Source organism: Pinus tabuliformis, chromosome Q (assembly GCF_031772625.1).
Source record: "Pinus tabuliformis cultivar Carrire ecotype Pingquan chromosome Q, CPIR1, whole genome shotgun sequence".
In the NCBI taxonomy this organism is placed as follows: domain Eukaryota; kingdom Viridiplantae; phylum Streptophyta; class Pinopsida; order Pinales; family Pinaceae; genus Pinus; species Pinus tabuliformis.
This window is the reverse complement of record NC_142296.1, coordinates 1,211,626,674-1,211,646,687: the sequence shown is the minus strand read 5'-3', so window position 1 is coordinate 1,211,646,687 and position 20,014 is coordinate 1,211,626,674. Positions and strand designations below refer to the sequence as shown.

At 41.0% G+C, this 20,014-nt stretch overlaps 1 protein-coding gene across 3 annotated transcripts in view; it reads left to right on the top strand.

The window, feature by feature from the left end:
* Positions 1-7,872, top strand: part of LOC149224136 (alpha-glucan water dikinase, chloroplastic-like) — a 483,030-nt gene extending 475,158 nt beyond the window's left edge. For all 3 annotated transcript variants that reach the window (XM_089386018.1, XM_089386017.1, XM_089386016.1), the window contains 4 exons: positions 6,309-6,482; positions 6,563-6,655; positions 6,952-7,067; positions 7,370-7,872. In XM_089386018.1, the coding sequence (XP_089242144.1) occupies positions 6,309-6,482; positions 6,563-6,655; positions 6,952-7,067; positions 7,370-7,574 (588 nt within the window). In that variant the 3' untranslated portion in view covers positions 7,575-7,872. The remainder of the gene's footprint in view (positions 1-6,308; positions 6,483-6,562; positions 6,656-6,951; positions 7,068-7,369) is intronic.
* The last annotated feature ends 12,142 nt before the right edge of the window (positions 7,873-20,014 follow it).

The window sequence follows — 20,014 nt, the reverse complement described above, 5'->3', positions numbered from 1 at the left end:
AGGACAGGGACAGTTAGAGGGTGAGACCCAAGGATGCTTTTGCTGGTGGAGACCTGGATTTAGATATTAGGAGCCTGAGGGGGAGGTTGAGCATGATGCTGAGAGCCCACAGGATGGTGATGAGCACATCAATCTACCCGGTGTGGCGCAGGAGTCACCATTATTTGATACCTCTTTGATAACCCTACTTGACACCTTGGTGGAGAGGATAGAGCCTACACACATAGGGCCATCTGTTGAGGAGGTGCCACTCATGGTTGAGATGTCGATATTTGTTGAGGTGTCTAGAGCTGTGACCGAGTCAGCAGGTGATAGATACCCACAACAGTTTCATCAGTTCCAGGCCAACCTTATAGCATTGAGAGAGAAGTCCATGACAGTATGAGAGGCCATTCTACGGCAAAGCGAGGAGTTGGCGGGCATGAGAGTCGTTTGTGGGGAGTCATCAGCCAAACTGAATCGCGTTGGGGTACGATTTGATTCCCTAGTAGTACAACTAGAGTGCACTTTAGAGCATTAGAGCAGCCCTCTTTAGACATACGTAAGTGGGTCATGTAGTGTCAGTAGTTTACCTTTGCACTTTGTAGAGAGAGAGGCAGAGCCACCTCGACATATTTTATGTGTTGACCAGGCTGTTGAGGTGAGGCAACATGAGCAGTGCAGGGTGCAACATTCGCAGGATGGAGGGCTTTTCCTTCTTATGAGAGTTCGTACATTCAATCCCTCTCTTGGGATTGGATGGCGAGAGATTTTGAGTTGGTACTCGGTGGAGTGGGCTCTGGAGATGGTAGTGGACCCAAGTGGAGCTCAACAGGAGTTTCCAGGCACTGGGGAAGCTGGAAGCCCCGACTAGCATTGGGATCTAGGAGGGACCACCTATCATTTCCCAGGTATACCAGTTGACTACAACCTGGATGGTATAGCTGACCTAGTAGTTGAGCACGTGCATTCATTAGGAGATTTTTGGTCAGCACCAGTGGCCAACCAGCTTATGGGCAGACTCGCGCTATCTTGGTATGATGGTTGTGCATGGGATCACAAGATGATCGGCCTACTATGGCAGGAGTTTGTCGGAGGAGGTGGCATCGGCAGGCCACCAGACATTGCCTTGTACGGAGTTGGGGATTCCTCACACTTGCATAGGGTACGGAGGACACAGAGGAGTCAAGCAGTGGTGGCATCACTACTAGTACCTAGAGAGTTTCACTTCTTGGGCCGTTCAAGGAGGACTTGGAGGGGAGGTCCCCTCATCGGAGAGCATAGTGATGCGATGGTGGAGGTGATGATACCAATCAGGTGTGGGCCGACACATAGAGGCACAACTCTATGCCATCACATCCAAGGGTATGTGGGAGCATCTAGTATGGAGCAGTGGTCTGCAGATGGGCATGGAGACGCATGGGGGTGTGTCATAGTATGTTGGACTGTGCTGTGGAGTGGGAGTGCCTCACATCGCATTGAGTACACGCGGGGAGTGACATAGGCGGGACACAAGATGGTACAAGATGGCATAGTCGTAGTCGGGGGTATCCAGTGGTGTACAGGGACAGGTTGTGGCATGTCGAGGAATGTGGTGTTGCTTGGTGGTATGCAGTGATGCATGGTGTGGCACAGTGGGCTCTTAGAGCATTGCCTCTAAGGAGGCCTATGGAAAGGTGCATTGGGTGTACCATTGGATGCAACTCACCTAGGATCGATTAGGACATTGCTGAGCATCTGGGGACACCATGTTTAGCAGAGACAGGGCTTCGTGGGGGTTATCAGCAGATCCGAGGCAGAGAGAGTGTCCTCCGTAGGATCACTCTTGAGCATTCCAATAGACTTTTGATCATACCCTTTGGGACATACTCGCTCGTCATCCTCTAGTGCTTCTTACATTCACAAAGTGTTTCGTTGTTGCCCCTTGACACTCTCCATTCAGGTAGCGGGACATAGGAGGCTCACCCTAGACAGTTGGATGAGACACCGCGTGTCATGAGCTGGGAGGGGACTCTCCAATTGAGACACTTGGTAGATGCACCAGTTGTCAAATACTGGCTTAGGGATGGCGTGGTTGATGGCCAAGGTAGCATATGTTCCACCCTTGGGCTCACATTTGAGGGATGGTGGATGGTAGAATTCGTCTACAGGAGGGTGCCCAGACTTCGAGAAGTGTCCAAATGTATCATCAGGAGTTGGGATAGCGGATTTCACTGCGTGGTCTAGCAGGAGCAGGGCAGGTTTGCATGCTAGAGACATACTCTTGATACTTGGGACCCACCCAAGGGATACGTACAAGGATTAGAGATGAGGGCCAGATGGGTTCTAGCAGGTGACAACATTACGTAGCAACATCCTATGAGGAGTGGGAGTTATGAGCTACTCATATGTTTGGGGGACCCAAGGATTCGGTTGGCGGATAAATCACTCCACTTTGTGATGAGAAGGGTCATGGAAGAGGATGATCCAGTTCACTTTGGGTTTGACACATGGGGGATCACTGAGACCTCCACTGCATGGCAAGGCAGACTTGTCCTGTTATGGCTCAGGGTCGAGATTGGTAGTGGAGGGGTAGGTACTGACATCATGGAGATGCCCGGGCAGGATAAGCTTGGCTCTCACAGATTTTTTTCCACTATGCTTCAGGAGGGGAGGATAGAGTCCGCACATGTTGGGGAGTATGTCATAATCAGAGTAGCGCAGCGTCAACATGGTGGCACCACTCTGGGACTAGCAGGGAACTGGGGCATCACAACTCTTCATAGCTCAATAACCTTTAGGGATGTGTTGGATACTACAGGGGGATATCATACAAATCTTCCATTGGGCTTTACCGAGTCACTGATGGAGCAGGGGACTTCATGTTGGACAGGATGGCTTGGGATCCTAGTATCGAAGGATTATTTCATATCAGGACAGTGCAGAGGTAAGGGACGATTCAGTGGCACATTTGGGACCCTAGCACATTTTTCAGTGACAGTGGCGAGCAACAGTTAAAGAGGATGCTTGCTCAGGCATTGCTTGAGGACAAGCAACTTTTTGTGCATTGGAGGAACTTGCCATATGAGGATGCAACCTGGGAGGTTGGACACATATGTGAGCATCCAATGTTGAAGTTTCTTGGGGACAAACAATATTTGCGAGGGGAGGATTGTAATGTCCCTTCCGAAATTAAACTATTACAGGTTTATCTATTCTGTAATTTTGACAATTTTGGAGGCCATGGGACCTGTGTGATTTTTGGAAGACTTAGGAAGGAAAAAGGGGTCGAAATGTTTTGTTGGCATAGCGTGGGGGCCACCCACATGAGGAAATACACACCACCTTAGAGGGAAATTCGAATGACTAAGGAGGGAAATTCGAATTGCTAGTTGGAGGGGGCCCACATGGGAAAAGAGACCCATGAATTAAAAATAGAGGAGGCTTGGCCTCAACTGGGATCTTTTGACATATTGAACACAAGCTTAGTTGTTCGATCTGATTAGCCGGGTTACTATGTTGTTTAGCACACAAGTGTCTCTGAGCGGAGATCTCAACCCTTGCTTTAGTGGACTTCAAGTGCCAGCCCTAGGAGGGAGTTCTTCTTCATCTCAGTTTGTAGTAGCAGTAGGGAGACGAGTTACAACAACTATAGTTGAGTTCCAGTAGCAGGGGAAGTAACAGCAAGGAGGCTGAGTTCTAGCAGCAAGGAGAATAGCAGCAGTGCAAAGCAGGGAGAGTAACAGCAGCGCAAGGACTCCGCAGCCATTGGAGTGAGATTCGTTTGGGCAACATTATCCCGGGGATTTTGGAGCTGGGGAGCTGGGAGATCATTTGGAGGGCCATTTGAGAAGGATTTTTGGAGTGGGGAGTGCAAATGTTGGCAAGATCAGTCACAACAACAAAATTCGTATTTGGAGGAGGGCCAAGCTGTGAAGGGTCAATTTTTGAAGGTTGGAACCAAGGAAAACCCTTTATGGGTTTTTGGTAGGGAGTAAGCTCCTAATATTATAGAATTTTTTGGGCATATCTAGGGGGTCAAATAGGGGTCCGAACTTAGCCAGCAGTTAGAGGAGATAGGGAGAAATTGGGCCGAAATTCCGAAGTCAACATTTGGCCAATTCCTTCGTGGGTTATTCTGGGTTTCTTGCGTAGAGGTTGGGATTAATTTCTCAGAACTTTCCGAGCAATAGGGATGGCTCTAACAGTAGATCAGTTCAGGCAACAACACTTTTATGGGCACTAACAGCGCAACTCTCGGGTCGGATTGAGGAGGGTGTTCCATTGTTCATTTTGGGATTTTGCTAGCTTGCCTAGAGCAAGCCTAGTTGCACACATTCCAACACCTTGTTGTACATCTCTTCCCATTTAATAAAATGAGTAGACAACGTAGTTTGGTTGCCAATTTTGTGGTATGATTGTCTGATTTAATTTTGTGATGTTGTTTTTAGTGTTTGCTCTGCTTAGCACTATTTTTCCTAGTTTGGAACATTACACCAGTATAGATCTATCTTAACCACAAATCTAGCAAGTGCCTAGAGGGATCAAATTTCTTAACATGCAAACCCCTTTTAAGTGCAAAATTTGAAAAAATGTTTGTACTTTGAGAGATTTGATCCCTGGTGTGTGTGTGTAATTTTTCATTATTTAAATTACATTTTTGAATACATAAATGGATTGAACAAATTTAAAATCCTATTGAACACTTGGATTGTGTTGACTACACAATTTAAATTACAACTGTAACAAATATTTACTGCACTTTATATAAAATTAACTAAAAATTGTACCTGAAAAAGGGTCAAAATGTAGGAGTAAGACTACTCGAAATGTTTTAACCATAAGGATTTATTTTTTCCAGCCTTTTTTAAACCATATATAATATACATACTTGAGATTCAAACATATTAATTTTATATTAGGAATTGAATGAACTGCAAATGTTTGTCTTCAAACTTGTATTACAAAGTAATTTTTTACTTTCAATTACTTCTTCTCATTGAGCATTAAAATATTTTATTATTATTACCATATATATATATATATATATATATATATAATGATGATGATGTTGATGATTCATGTCCACTAAAACCAATATGGTCTATTGGACCTTAAGAAAGTAAGAGATTAATTGAGATTATTTAACATTTTGTTTCTATGATCGAAAAGAAGGGAGAGAAGCATTTCCAGATCACCGTAGTTTTGCTAACTTAATAAGTCAAGAAGGTTGGTAGTGGCAAAGATTTTGAGAATTAAAATGGATGTGAGCAAGAGCAGGGCAATCTAAACAGAAGTGCTTTTGATATTGAAATAAATTAGTTAACATGGATATTCAAATAGTTTATATAAGTTTTACATTGAAATATTTTTAAGAAATATAAGAAATATGCATCTTCCTCACACTACAAAGTAAAATATAAAGTGTTTTTTTTTTTTTTTTTTCTCACTATTTTATCTTTCTCTATGGTTGATATAAGATTAAGTTACTTCACATGGACATTGAAATATTTTGTTTATTGTAGAGAGTGAGGGTGAAATATTTTTACCACGTCTCCTTCAAACTTTGTTGTCATATCAATAATGAGTTGACAGTGAAATATTTTTACCACATCTCCTTCATACCAGATTTCCATATCAATATTGAATGAATCGAGAGTGAAATATTCTTACCACATCTCCTTCATACTGGATTATAATATTTTAATGAACTATCTAAACATATGTATCTATTTTTGTTTTTTATTATAGTCAATGTCTTCTTCTTTTTTAAATCTTATCTTAGAAGGGACACATGTCAACTCCAAGTTGAGCACAGATGAAATCACACATCACCCTTATACTGGGTTATAGAATGTGTCTCTCTGCACAACAATCACTCACCAGTGAAATGTTTCAAAAACTAGTTTTTAAATGTTTAAGAAATAACAATAAAGTCAAATCAACAACTGCCAGCTTGAGTACTGTGTCATTTTGATGTAGGTGGAAGTTTACAAACTCAATCGACAGTGTCCCATACAGACCTACAATCTTCTGTTTTATAAGTTTTTCTTGATCCTCCTCTGTACATACTACATAGTATGTTAATAATTTTTCATTATCGATTTATTTGATTATTGAAATCTTTAGGATTGCAATTTGCAATGGTAGTTTAACCTTTTTGTATGGATCTAATAACGATGAGTCGTAGGTGGAATACATCACCATGTAAGTTTGCGTGTATTCATATATTATGTTGTCAATGGAATCAATTATTTTCTTGCAATTAATTTTTCTATATAGCAATCTTTTAAGGATGGTTTATGTGTAGTTTTGTTATTAACGGGCATAGTCTATTGTGCTTTTTTTAGGTTTGGGCTTCAAAGTGGAATGAAAGGGCATACTTTAGTGCTCGGAAAGTAAAAGTAGAACACAATGACCTTTGTATGGCTGTGCTGGTTCAAGAAATAATCAATGCAGATTATGCATTTGTCATTCATACAACCAATCCATTGTCAGGAAACACATCAGAGATTTATGCTGAGGTAAAAACGATTTTTACCATTCATTATGTGAATCGTGCAATGCTGGCATATACTTATTTGGGTTATGTTGTTCCTAACAGATTGTGAAAGGTTTAGGAGAAACATTGGTGGGTGCTTACCCTGGTCGAGCAATGAGTTTTGTTACAAATAAGTCCGCCTTACAGTCTCCCAAGGTGAGGTGCACATTAACTACATTTATATTTCAGTAATTATATTGGCATTCCTATTTGTTCTGAACGTCTTTTAAATGATGCAAAACAACCAGCGAAGTTGGAAGTTACAATGTATATAAAAGCAGGGGGATACCTAAGGCATCTCTAATTTAGTGTAATCTAAGTCTATGCTCAAATCATAGTCATAATTTCTGAAAACAACAGTATAAATGATTGTATGAGCTAGCATCTCTTTGGAATCTGGACCAATGAAGTGTCTACTAAGCATTAAATTGTTCTGTTTGGTGGATGTTCAGATACTTGGTTACCCAAGTAAGAAGGTGGGTCTCTTCATAAAACAGTCAATAATATTCCGGTCAGACTCAAATGGTGAAGACTTGGAAGGCTATGCAGGCGCTGGGCTTTATGACAGGCAAACATTTGATATATAGATAGATAGATAGATAGATAGATATGCACATAGATAGACTTGTGTGTATGTTTGTATTCATGTTCTTTTTGCTGTGAGTCAAATAATTTCTCTATTAATGGCACAAAAGAGTCACAAAAGGTTATAGTTATTGCGGAGATGTCTCTAATAACTGGCCCTTCTATTTATGTCTGCAATGTGGACACTTAGTAGACTTCAAAATACATCACCAAAGCAGTTAGGCCTTTGAATTTTGCATTCAGCTACCTTCGAACTTGGTAAATTAACTTTTAATAATGTTGCAGTGTACCTATGGACCAAGAGGAGAAGCGCTTGATTGATTACTCTACAGACAAACTAATAGCAGACCGGGACTTCCAATACTCAATTCTGTCAAAGATAGGAACAGCTGGCAATGTAATTGAAAAGCTCTATAAACGTGCCCAGGACATTGAAGGTGTAATTAAAGATGGTGAATTATACATTGTTCAAACAAGACCGCAGATGTAAACAACCACTTATTCAGATATCATATCGATTTCTCTAAAAATGAAGGGCTATTTCGACGATTGTAGCGGTCATCAGAGAGTCAATGCATATGCAGTCAGGTAGTTTGAGTGTAGCTTTTGGAAGGATTTAATTGAGTTTGTTAAACTACATATTCATTAATGACCTGTAAACTTCGTGTTGCACTCGGACAAAATGGAGTGGGCACAGCCGGTTTCTATTTCAAACTAATTTTTATGACTGAATATTGGTTCTACAAGTGCATGCTTTTGCATAATATTGACAATATGATTTTCCTTTAGCCTTGTTTTCCTTGGGAAATGAATCATATAATTCTCATATGATAAAGTAAGTACATGTCGTTACAACAGTCATGGTAATTCCTTAAAATATATGGCCACCTGACAACCTCTACACCATAAAAAATCATAAAGAATGACCAATACACAAAAAAGGATAATTGGAGACTAGAGAGAGCATAGACAAGACAATTAGACTATGAAAATGATGACTGGTAGAGTACAAGAGATTGGAAAATAAAGGCCCACACAAAGTAGCTTGCATCACTGGAAAGAATAAGTGTCCCTTGCTCTAGCAGATGCAGAAATGCAGCCTGGTATCATTGGACATAACAAGTTGCAGAAAAGTTGCCCACCTATAGTACAGGCAGAAATGCAGTGGGGAACAACTAGTGTCATGAATGGCAGATTGAGCATGATGACCATTGTTACCTCCTAAACCTTCACTTTAAGTGATAAAGCCCTAAAACACAAGTGCAACCCTAGCAGAACACAGGAAGGTTGTCCATTGTCACAACAACAACCCTTCCTCTCTCTTTAGGCCAATCCCTATGTAGAGTATAAGATAAACTTATGAAGAAGATGGGATGGTGGGCCAAGATCAATGCCAATCCTATTGATTTTTCAAGTGCAATAGATATAAGCACTAATTTCTGAAAAACTGATAATTACTTCTGATGATGTATATATTTTTTAGCACTTCCAGTTTATCATTAAGCAACTACACTTCAGAAATTCAACCATAAATGCACAGGGACATTAGAGATCACAATGCAAAAGGAGAACAAAAGATATACCCTAGGAAAACCCACTTGGGGGGAAATCCCAGCAACCTTTTCCTTGGAGAAATTATTCAGTTCAACAAGTGATACACCTAATTCTACTAGTCAATATGATGGTCAAATTGACCTACAATACAATGGTCAAACCTGTTCAAACTTCCCTCTTGTCAATCCCAACAAACTCGGTCCTGTCTGATCTGCATAGGACAAATTTCAGCCTCCCAGAAACTGCCGAGAAATTCAGCCCTTCTGCCCAGAATATGCTACCCAGAATTTTGGCCCTGCTGCTCAGAATATGTGTAGAAAGTTACACGTGCAAAGTCAAAGAGAGAGAAAGAGAGTGATACTTGAGATAAATTCACCCTTCTTCTTCCTACTTCGTCGTTCTTCTTCGCTTGGATGCCCAGAATATATCTTGATGTGTGAGATAAAATGGTGTCTTATGGAGGAGATTGAGTGCCTTATATATAGAGTTCTCCCTGTCTAAATGGGTGTCTTTTCACTAGGGCCAACTTGACTTGAAGGAGAGCCAACTTGACAAGTTTGAAGCCAAAAATTCAAAATTCAAAATTCAAAATTGTCTCATTTGAAACCAACATGAAGAACATGTCTTATATTAATCATTTCAAGGGCTAATCAATAAGATGACATGAAGAACATGTCTTACATTTTCATTATATATTTCAAGGGCTAAAATAAAAATTATGAAGACCGACCATAGCTACAAAATTCAACACTCCCATTTAGCTAGGGAGGCATTCATAATGATTGTCTAAATGTTCTCATGTTGACAAATTTATCTAAGAAAAGGTTACAACAATTCATCATTAGCATCATCATCATTCATTTACCATAATCTTGGTCAGCAACTTTGACACATGGTAAATCAACAACATCAATAAGCTACCATAATTTTGGCTGGTACCTTTGACCTATGGTCTATCCTCAACATGGTCCTGATTGTACTCCTGACACATGGTACATCGTTAGCATCAACTAGTCACCATGATTCTAGTCGGTGCCTATGACCCATGGTATTCTGACTAGTCCTAGTTCACCATCATCCTAGTCAATCTCTTTGACTTGTGGTGAAACCCTAGGGACTCGTTCAATCCATTTTATTAGTCTGATCCAAATCCAAAGGCCTTACTCTACATGAGTAATTCTAGGCCATGATGTTAATTGGACTCACTCAACCTATCTGGAGAGTATTTTGAGCCCGATGCTAAGAGGCACCTACTCAATTGAGTAATTATGGACTTCTAGGACCATTCTTCCTAATTCTGGTCAACATACTTGACACAGGATGAATTATTGTCCTCTACCAGATATTCTTGGTCATCCTGATCTAGGGAGAATGTTTATCCCTGATGCTATCATATTAGCAGTCCCTCTCATTGAGGGAGACATTTTCAACAACTCCAATCTTGTCCTTGAAGTATACAAACTTTGCTCTGGATAGAGGCTTTGTAAGAATATCATCCATTTGCTCATCAGTATAGATGTACTGGAGCTTCACTGCTCCCTTCTGCACCATGTCACGAATGAAGTGGTACTTAATATCGACGTTCTTCCACCAGTCATGGAAAATTGGATTTTCCATAAGCTTCACACAATTTTGATTGTCACAATATATCACGGTCGGTTCCAACACCTGATTAAATAGTCCTGAGAGTAACTTCTAAAGCCATATTGCTTCATAACTTGCTAAACTGGTTGTAATGTACTCTATCTCGACAATGTTGTGTGCAACAATTGTCTACTTCCTACTCATCAACAAAATCATAGTGGATCCCAAACTGAAGCAACTTCTGGATGTACTCTTTCTATCTTTCGCACTTCTTTCCCAATCTGAATTCATATATCCCTACAGTTGTATATCACCGTTTGAGACATACCTCAAGCCATAATCAAGTGTACCATGTAAATACATCAATACATGATTTGTTGCAATCTAATGACCATGTCTTGGTTCCACATGGAACTAACTCAAAGTGTTCACTGCAAAGAAAATGTTCGACTGGGTATTAACCAAATACATCAAGGAATCAGTCAACTTTTGGTGCATAGGTGGATCTACCAAATCTAACTCGGAGTCTCTCAACTTCCATAGATTAGTCACCGTAGGAGTTTCCATAGATATACAATCCATCATTACAAACTTCTATAGGATCTTGATAATATACTTTCCTTGACCAAGGAAGATTTCACTAGGATTTTTCCATACTTCTAGCCCCAAATAGAAGTGCATCAACCCAAGATCCTTCATATCGAATTTAGAGGCCAACTTCCTCTTACACTGAATAATGAGATGCTCTACACTTGTCAAAAATAAGTCATCAACATATAATAATAAAATCACAGGTTCATTCTTCTCAACCTTGATATATAAGTTTGGATCAACATCACTTTTGGAGAAACCAAGTCTTGTCAAGTAGCCATTAATTTGAGAATATCAGGCTCTAGGTGCTTACTTAAGTCCATACAAGGCTTTCTTCAATTTGCAAATGTGAGACTCTTTCCCATGAACCTCAAAACCTTTAGGTTGTTCTATGTACACTTCTTCCTCAATCACACCATTGAGGAAATCAGTATTTACATCAATTTGATGTAAATTCCAACCCATAGAAGAAGAAATAAAAATAATGTATCTAATAATATTGTACCTGGAAATTGGAGCAAAGTTCTCATCGTAATCCTCCACCTCTTTCAAGGAGAATCCTCTGGCCACAAATCTCACCTTGTATTTGTCAATACTGCCATCCATTGCATGCTTAATCTTATATATCCATTTGGAAGTCACCACTGACTTCCCTTCAAGTCTAGGTGCAATTTCTCATACATCATTCTTCATTATAGATTGGTATCTTCCATCATTGCATCCTTGCAAACTTGTTGGCTAGTTGTCTTTTCACAGGTGGAAAGTTCATAATCAATGAGATTAGTCATCAATGTTGCATATCCAAGATACCTCTTTGGTCTCTTTCTTTCCCTAAAGGTGCAACATGGCACTACATATCCTTTTGCTTCTGGAAAAGTAGACCTAAGCCAAGATGGCCTCTTCCTAATTCCAAGGACAACAACTGGATCCATTGGTTCACTAGGCCCTTCTAGCTTGTCCCGATGATCTACAAGATGTTTTGAAGGACTGGATGGGCCTAAATCCTCTTCCTTGGGAGCTTTATGTTCTTCATCATCATCAGAGTCTGTGGGAACTTCTTTAGACTTCCAGTAGGCAACATTCTCATCAAAGGTAATGTCTCTGCTAACATCAACTTGTCGCTTTCCAAAAACATAGATTTTATAGGCCTTTGATGACTTGCTGTATCCAACGAACATTACTTTATTTCCTGAAGGCTCTAGTTTCTTCCTCTTATCTTTAGGTACATGAATATAAACTAGACAACGAAAGATTCTCAAATTTCCAACCTTTGGTTTCTATTCGATGAACGGTTCTTTAGGAGTCTTATCTTCCAAGATTTGATGAGGACTTCTATTTTGAATATTGACTACTATCATGGATGCTTCGCTTCATAAAAACATCGGCAAGTCTTGATCATGCATCATTTCCTTAATAAATTCTTCAATGGACATTCATTCTTTCAGCAACTCCATTTTGTTGTGGATTGTAAGGTACTATCAACTCCCTCTTAATCCCAACTTCTTTACAAAAGGCAAAAAGTTCCTTAGAAGTGTATTCTCCTCCATTATATGTAATATTCCTAATGGAAAATTTGCAATGATAACAAAGACATGTTGTGAAAATTCCTACTACTGAAGGAACCCCTAATGCAGCAAATCTGAATCTACTTCACCTACTTGATTTTGAAATTACATTCATCAAGTTATTCTTCTGAATACTGAATAAAATTACTTCTGCAACCTACACTAATTCAATGTTTGATCTCATGAAATAGAAAACAAAGCAAAGAACAAGATACATAGGACACACTTATTTTTGGACACAATAGTCCCCGGAAAAATCCAATGCGGGAAAATCGGTGCAACAATTCTGAGGGTTTATAATTATGCAGGAGAAATATCTAAATACAAATCTAGGATGTTCATCTAGTAATCCTTTACAGATGGAAAATCTAAGTGAGTTTTACCTCACTTCACCTTACAAAATTCTGGTTGATCCGGCGCAAGACTAGCTAACCCCGGTTATTTTTGCATAGGCTCTGCATCACATCTTCTGCCTTCTGCATCAGCTATCCCGAATGTTCCGGCAATTCCAGTTGTTTCATCAGTTCCATCTTCTACGTGACAAACAGTGTTTCTGCTCTGCGTTGGCCCTTCTGGCTCTATGTCAGGGCTGCGTGGGCCCATACTAGCCCAGCTTTAGCTCTCTTGGCTACTATGTTGCCTCTCTGCAATCTCTCTCTGCCTCTCTGTCAGTGTTCTCCAGAAAGTCCTCCTCCCAGATTTTCACTACCCCTCTACTGCTGAATGATCACTTAGTTTGAATTTCTCAGCTTCCTAGCCCAAAAATCGAACTCTAGATCAATTCTCTCTCTCTCTCTCCGTGTTTCCAAATGAACCCCAAGCATCCATTTTATATTTTTCTTGTTGAGTATTCAATGGTTGAGATTAAGTCTCTAATCAACGACTAAGATTAAAACATGACTTGATCCGCCTTCTAGATCATTCTCACCCATATTTTGATTAATACCCATTAATATTTTAATTTCTCTAGGTTTAGACTTAGGAACCCCATTAAAAATATTAATTATTTTAATAAAATAGTATCCAGGTGTAATTTCACCAAATGGTTTCTGGGTTCTTTAGAACTCATGTGCCTTAGCCTCTCCACTAATTTTCAAGGCTAGAGAAATTTCGATGCTACCAAAAGCTAACACTCCCTCTTAGCAAGGAAAGTGTTCTAGCAACAATGTCCACCTGCATGTTGCTCTGTTTCTAAAGCACCTCCTTTCTGCACTGTTGTTGCCACCAACACTCTATTGTTACTGCTACTGTACTGCTACCCATGACACTGCCACTGCCACTACTGCATTTGTACTACAACTCCCTCTCAAACGCTGCATTTTCTATGCTGCTAGCACTGCCATTGCGTCTGTACTGCAACTTTGTTGCTAAGAGAAGCAACTGAAAAACATCCAAAATTTGCTAAACTTAATTGTGTTCAACATAATACAATGAATGTTGGAATTTAACTGCTATTGACCCTCTGAATCTTCTGCACTACTGCTGACCTCTATATTGTGCCATCTGGATTGCTGCCAACGTTGCTTTTCGCTGATCAGTTTCTGGTTGCAAGCCACTGCATCTGTTCACCAAATACTCCACTACATCATCTGACACTAAGTCCATCTCGCTACTGCTGAATCTTGGGCTCTCGTAGCAAGGAATTGATCCAAGAGGTGGACTCCTCAAGGATCCTGCCCACATGTAGTCCTCCCGACTACAGCTCAATATCACCCCATCTCTCTTGGAGATGTGTGGGCACTCATGGAAAACTTATCCTTGTCAATCTTTGTTGAAGCGGCCTTAGGATCATGTTTCTCATCCTTATCCTTTTTCTTCAAAGGACATTGGGATGCATAGTGGCCAATATCGTCACAACTGAAACATTTCACCTTCGAAATGTCCTTTCGTTTCTACTTTTGTTGTCCCTTCGATGCTAGAGTTGTGTTCTCCTCCTCCTTTGCCTTTGTGCCACTCCCACTACTACCATTGAGGTTGAACTTCACTAGGTCCCTCCTTAACTGTTGAAGAGCCGCCCACATATCCTCCCATGAAGGTAGTTTTTCCCTGCCCAATATGCTTTGGATGAAAACTTGCCATTCATCCAAGACTCCATTCAAGGATATCCTCACCATCGTGGTTGGCTGAGGAGTGGACCCCATTGAATCAAGCTGGTCTCTGGTGTCCTGAAAACATTGAAGATAAGGTTAACCCCTTCTCCTCTCTGCATCAAGGCCCACTGCAACTTTTGCTCTAAATACATCTTCCATTATTCGGAAGAGCCTTCATACAGAGAAGACAAGGCTTCCCACATCTCTTGGGCTGTATCCTTGCCCTACAAGTGTGAGACCACATTATCTTGAACTCCTTCGAGAATGATCCTCTTTTCCTTCCCCTGCTCGGCCTTGTACTTCTTCTTTTGATCATTGTCAGTAGGAACAACTACAACACATTTGACGTAGGCCTCGAGATCATATTCCTCCAGAACAACTAAGATTTTGGTCTTCCATATGACCTAGTTAGAGGCTTCGTCTAACCTGTCCTGATTTCTAAGCCCATGCAATGCCATCTCACCCAACTGTCGAACTGACTCCTCTAGTCATTACTTAGCACTGCTCAGCTACTCAGCAAGTGAGAAATTTGAACTTTCTGGCGGAAAGTTCTCTGAGGAGAAAATTCCCCTTCTACGTGTCTTCGTTCTTTTCTAGTGGTCTTCTGCCCCGACAGAAACTGCACCCTTCAAGCACTGCATTGAGGCTTTGCGTCAATCCCTCTGCCTTTGCAAGCTCACGAACTGGAAATCTTACCTCTTTGTCGTCTCACTCAGAGAGAGATTTCCTTGGATCTTATTCTCGGCAAGGATTGCACAATCCCTTCAAGGGGATTTGAATTGCTACCAAGTGCATCTTTCGGCCTCACTACTCAGCGCTTGATCTGCTCTTCCTGTTTCAAAATCAATGCTCTGATACCATGTGAAAATTCCTACTACTGAAGGAACCCCTAATGCAGCAAATCTGAATCTACTTCACCTACTTGATTTTTAAATTACATTCATCAAGTTATTCTTTTGAATACTAAAGAAAATTACTTCTGCAACCTACACTAATTAAATGTTTGATCTCATGAAACAAAAAACAGAACAAAGAACAAGGTATATGGGACACACTTATTTTCGGATACAATAGTCCCCGAAAAAACCCAATGCGGGAAAACCGGTGCAACAGTCCTGAGGGTTTATTATTATGCAGGAGAAATATCTGAATACAAATCTCAGATGCTCATCTAGCAATCCTTTATAGAGAAAATACTGGCGGAAAATCTGAGTGAGTTTTACCTCACTTCACCCTGCAAACTTTCAGTTGATCCGGCACAAGATTGGCTAACCCCAGCTAGTTCTGCATTGGCCCTGCGTAGGCTCTATGTCAGCCATGCATCACCTCTTATGCCCTTTGCATCAGCTATCCCAGCAGTTCTTGGCAGTTTTGGTTGTTCCGACAATTCCGACTTCTGCTTTGTGCTGGCCCTTCTAGCTCTACGTCAGGGCTGCGTGGGCCCAGACTGGCTCAGCGTCAGCTCTTCCAACTACAGTGTTGCCTCTCTGAAAGCTCTCTCTACCTCTCTGTCAGTATTTTCCAAAAAGTCCTTCTCCCAGATTCTCACTACCCCTCTACTGTTGAATGATCACTTAGTTCGAATTTCTCAGCTTCCTAGCCCTGGAAATCAAAATCTAGATCAATTCTCTCTATGTGTGTGTTTTTCCAAATGAACCCCAAGCCTCCATTTTATACTTTTCCTATTGAGTCTTTAACAGCCGAGATTAAGTCTCTAATCAATGAATAAGATTAAAACATGACTTGATCTGCCTTCTAGATCATTCTCATGCATATTTTGATTAATACCCATTAATATTTTAATTTCCCTAAGTTTAGACTTAGGAACCCCATTAAAAATATTAATTATCTTAATAAAATACAATCAGGGTGGAATTTCACCAAACGGTTTCTAGGTTCTTTAGAACTCATGTGCCTTATCCTCACCACCAATTTTCAAGGCTAGAGCACTTCCGATACTACCAAAAACTAACACATGTAATAAATTTCAAAACAAAATCTGTTCAACAATTTATGCACATAACAAAAATTTCTCCTCAAACACTAAACTGACCATTTTCATTAATATAATGGCTAGAGTAATATAGAATATGGAAGAGTTGCACCTGGGCTTGCACAAGGCAAGCTACAAGCCTCAAGTGATCAGTACAAAATGCCCAACTATTGTAGAAATGCTACTCTCCAGAAAACTGCATTGGCCCTCTAATTCTTTACTGCTAGTTGGATTCAGGCTCTGATTTACCCCCTCAAAACAGCCCAAAAAATTCTACAAAACTAGGAGTGTGCTCCTTACCGAAAACCCGGAGAAATCCATAAAGGGTTTTCTTAGTTTTGAACCTCTAAATTTGGCCTCCTACAGCTTGGCCCTCCAAACCAGAGATTTGCACCTGTAGCGGAAACTGTTGTTTCTTGCTCCCAAAATTCCAACAAATCCCTTTAGGTAGGCCTCCCAACATAATACTAGCAACCCAACTCCTCAATCCTCCGGGCAAGACTCCCTCCAAACATCCCACACTATAGACTACACAATCCTAGGTGAAAATGACTGTTGATTTCTGGTAGCACCGGATGTGCTCTAAGTCTTAAATTTTGTAGGGAGGTTTGGGAAAATGTATTCCAGAGAACGCAGAAAGAGTTTTGGTAAATTCTGCACAAAAAGAGTTTTATTAAAATAATTAATTATTTTTAAATGGACCCTAAGTCTAAACTTAGGAAAATAAAATAATTAAAGGGTATTAATATAAACGGTGGGTGTAACTTCTAGAAGAAAATGAGGATCAAGTAGAAATGACCTTAGCCATTGATTAGCTTCTAATCCGAACCATTGAATGTCAACGAGGAGATTATTTAAGGAGGCTTGAGGGTCACTTGGAAAAACACACAGAGAGTTTAGAAGTTCGATTTTCTGAAGTAGAGCAGATGAGCTACCGGGAGAATTTTGATAGTAAGCTTTTGCAGTGAGGGGCAGGGATAGTTGGGTTGGAGTATCTTCTCAAGAGCCCTGGATACACAGCAGAGAGGCAGAGAGACACCAAGAGGAGGCAGCACATACCCGAGAGGGGTTGACGCTGGGCTAGAAGGACCCACGCAGAGCTTGATGCTGAACTAGGAGGGCTCACGCAGAAGCTGTGTAGTCTTTAGCACAAAAGTCCGAGTTTATAGAGGGAGCTAACATTTCTGAGCTAGGAGGGCCGAAAACAGCTCCAAAGGACAAACGCTTCCCAGTTGAGCTGACATAGAGCCTTTTGAGGCTGACATAGGGCCAGCGCAGAGACAGCGGGGGATAGTTGGTTCAGTTGCTGGAACACTCGGGATTTGTCGGGTACGGTGAGGTAATCTCACTAAGTTTTTCTACCAGATTATTTTCTCTATAATTGGATTGCCAGAAGGGCATCCAGAGTTGTATTCAGAAACTACTACTTAATAATATAAAATCCTCAAAGCTGCAGCACCGGTTTTCCTACATTGGGTTTTTCCAGGGACATTTGTCCAAAAAACAATGTGTCACTTGTGTGGATTTTTCTCTATTGTTTTGTTCTTGTTTTGGGCAAATTAATTAATTAAGTGAAGGCTCCAATTGCATTAGCTTCGATATTTGTTGTAGGAAACAGTAGATAATTTGTCTCAGTAATTAACAAATAGGAGAAGTTTAATCAGTTGTTCCAGTAGCAGATTCGGGTGGGACTCTCGAATTTTCACATGGTATCAGAGCATTGCAAGTGAATCAAGAAAAACAGTGCCAGAGAACCCAACACTGAGCAAAAGTGCAAGATCGAAAAAGTTGTAGGAGGCAGCAGTTCGAAACCCCAGAGAGTTTGCGCAGTTCTAGCTGGAGGGCTGATTCTCGAGGTAGTCTCTCTCTGAGTGAGTCGATAGAGGGGAAGGACTCCCAATTTGAAATTTTGCCGAGGCAGAGGGAGCAGCGATGAAGCCTCAGCGTGAGGAGAAGCTGGTGAGTCACAATCTTTTCTACAGGTCATTTTGCTGGGCAGAGGGAGTAGCGATGAAGCATCAACGTGAGGAGAAGCTAGTGGGACACAGTCTTTTCTGCGGGTCGTTTTGTTGGGCAAAAAGGCATTAGAAGAGAAGGCAGAAGCATGATTGAGGGGAAATTTTCCTCAGTAAGACTTCCTGCCAAGAAGTTTGCTTTCTTATTGGCTGAGCAACAGTAGTAAGAACCAGAGAGGAGATTTTCGACATTTTTCAGTGGTAGAGATGGAAACCAGTGGCTTCAGGGATCAGAATAGGTTGGATGGAGCATCCAACTATGTCATATGGAAGGCTAGGATGGCATTCCTTCTAGATGAGCATGCCTTCAAGACATATGTCGACAACATGGTGGTTGTGCCTGTAGATGTAGATTCGTTGAAGAAGTACCGAGCTGAGATGGCGAAGGAGAAAAGAATGATCCTCGACAGAGTGAAGGATTATGTGATCTATCACATCGCTAGCAGAGGGACTGCTAAGGATATGTGGGATGCATTGTCTACATTGTATCAAGGATCTTCTGAGCAACGGAAGATGTACTTGGAGCAGAAGCTGAGATCTGCTCAGATGCAAAAGGGGTAGTGTGTGGATCCATTCCTCACGAAGCTTTAGGAGACCCGTGATGAGTTATCTGTTGTGGGGTCCACACCTCAAGACTCAGAGTTGGTTAAACTGGCCCTCAATTTTGTCTTAAATGAGTGGCAAGCTAAGTAACCGGATTCATCCTAAACCCCCTACGAATCCCGAATCCAGCAAATCCGACACGATTCGGTCTGGATTCGTGTCCAAATCATATGACACGTCGCGTCCTTTTCTGACACGTTGAATCCGAGGTCGTGTCACGATTTTCAAAAGCGTGTCGCGATTTTGGGAAACATGTCCTGTTTCCAGGACTCGCTAAGCTCAGCACGGGTATGAAAAGGGTGTGTTTGCTCATTAATATTTTCATTTGGCAAGTGATTTGTGCTGTTGGCAAGTGATTTGTGTTGTTGCAGCAAGGAGTAGAGCATTCAGCAAGGAGAATCGACCACCGGTCCACCAGGTAAGTGCATTTGCAGCATTTCTGATCTCACTGTTCAGTGTTTACAGTTTACGTTGAGCAGCTCCATGCCACAGACTTTTCTGACCTCGGATTACCAGTCAAGCCCTTTGACAATCCTCGGTCTCCATCTACAGGTCTGTGGCCTATATTTCTTCACTTGTTGGGAATCTGAGGGTATTCGGGTTCCCAGGCAGCAGTCCCAAAACATGTCATGTCCCTTTTGAACTCCCGTCGTTGTACTGTAATGAGAACACTGATTAGATTCAATCCTCTTTGAAATTGCTTAATGCCATTCTTGTTGAGGGAATGAACACCTAACTGCAGCATGGTGTTTCAGAAACATTCCCTTCGTTGTTGTCTGGGAATGCATTATGAAAACATTTTCAAAAGGAAGCCTTTTTCTTTGTCAACTTGTCAAGGCATTTCTTCCACTCCATTCATTCTCAAGGGCCTCAACTTACTTGGATCCACTCCAATCACACTATTATTCAACCACTCCACACCATAGATAACGAAA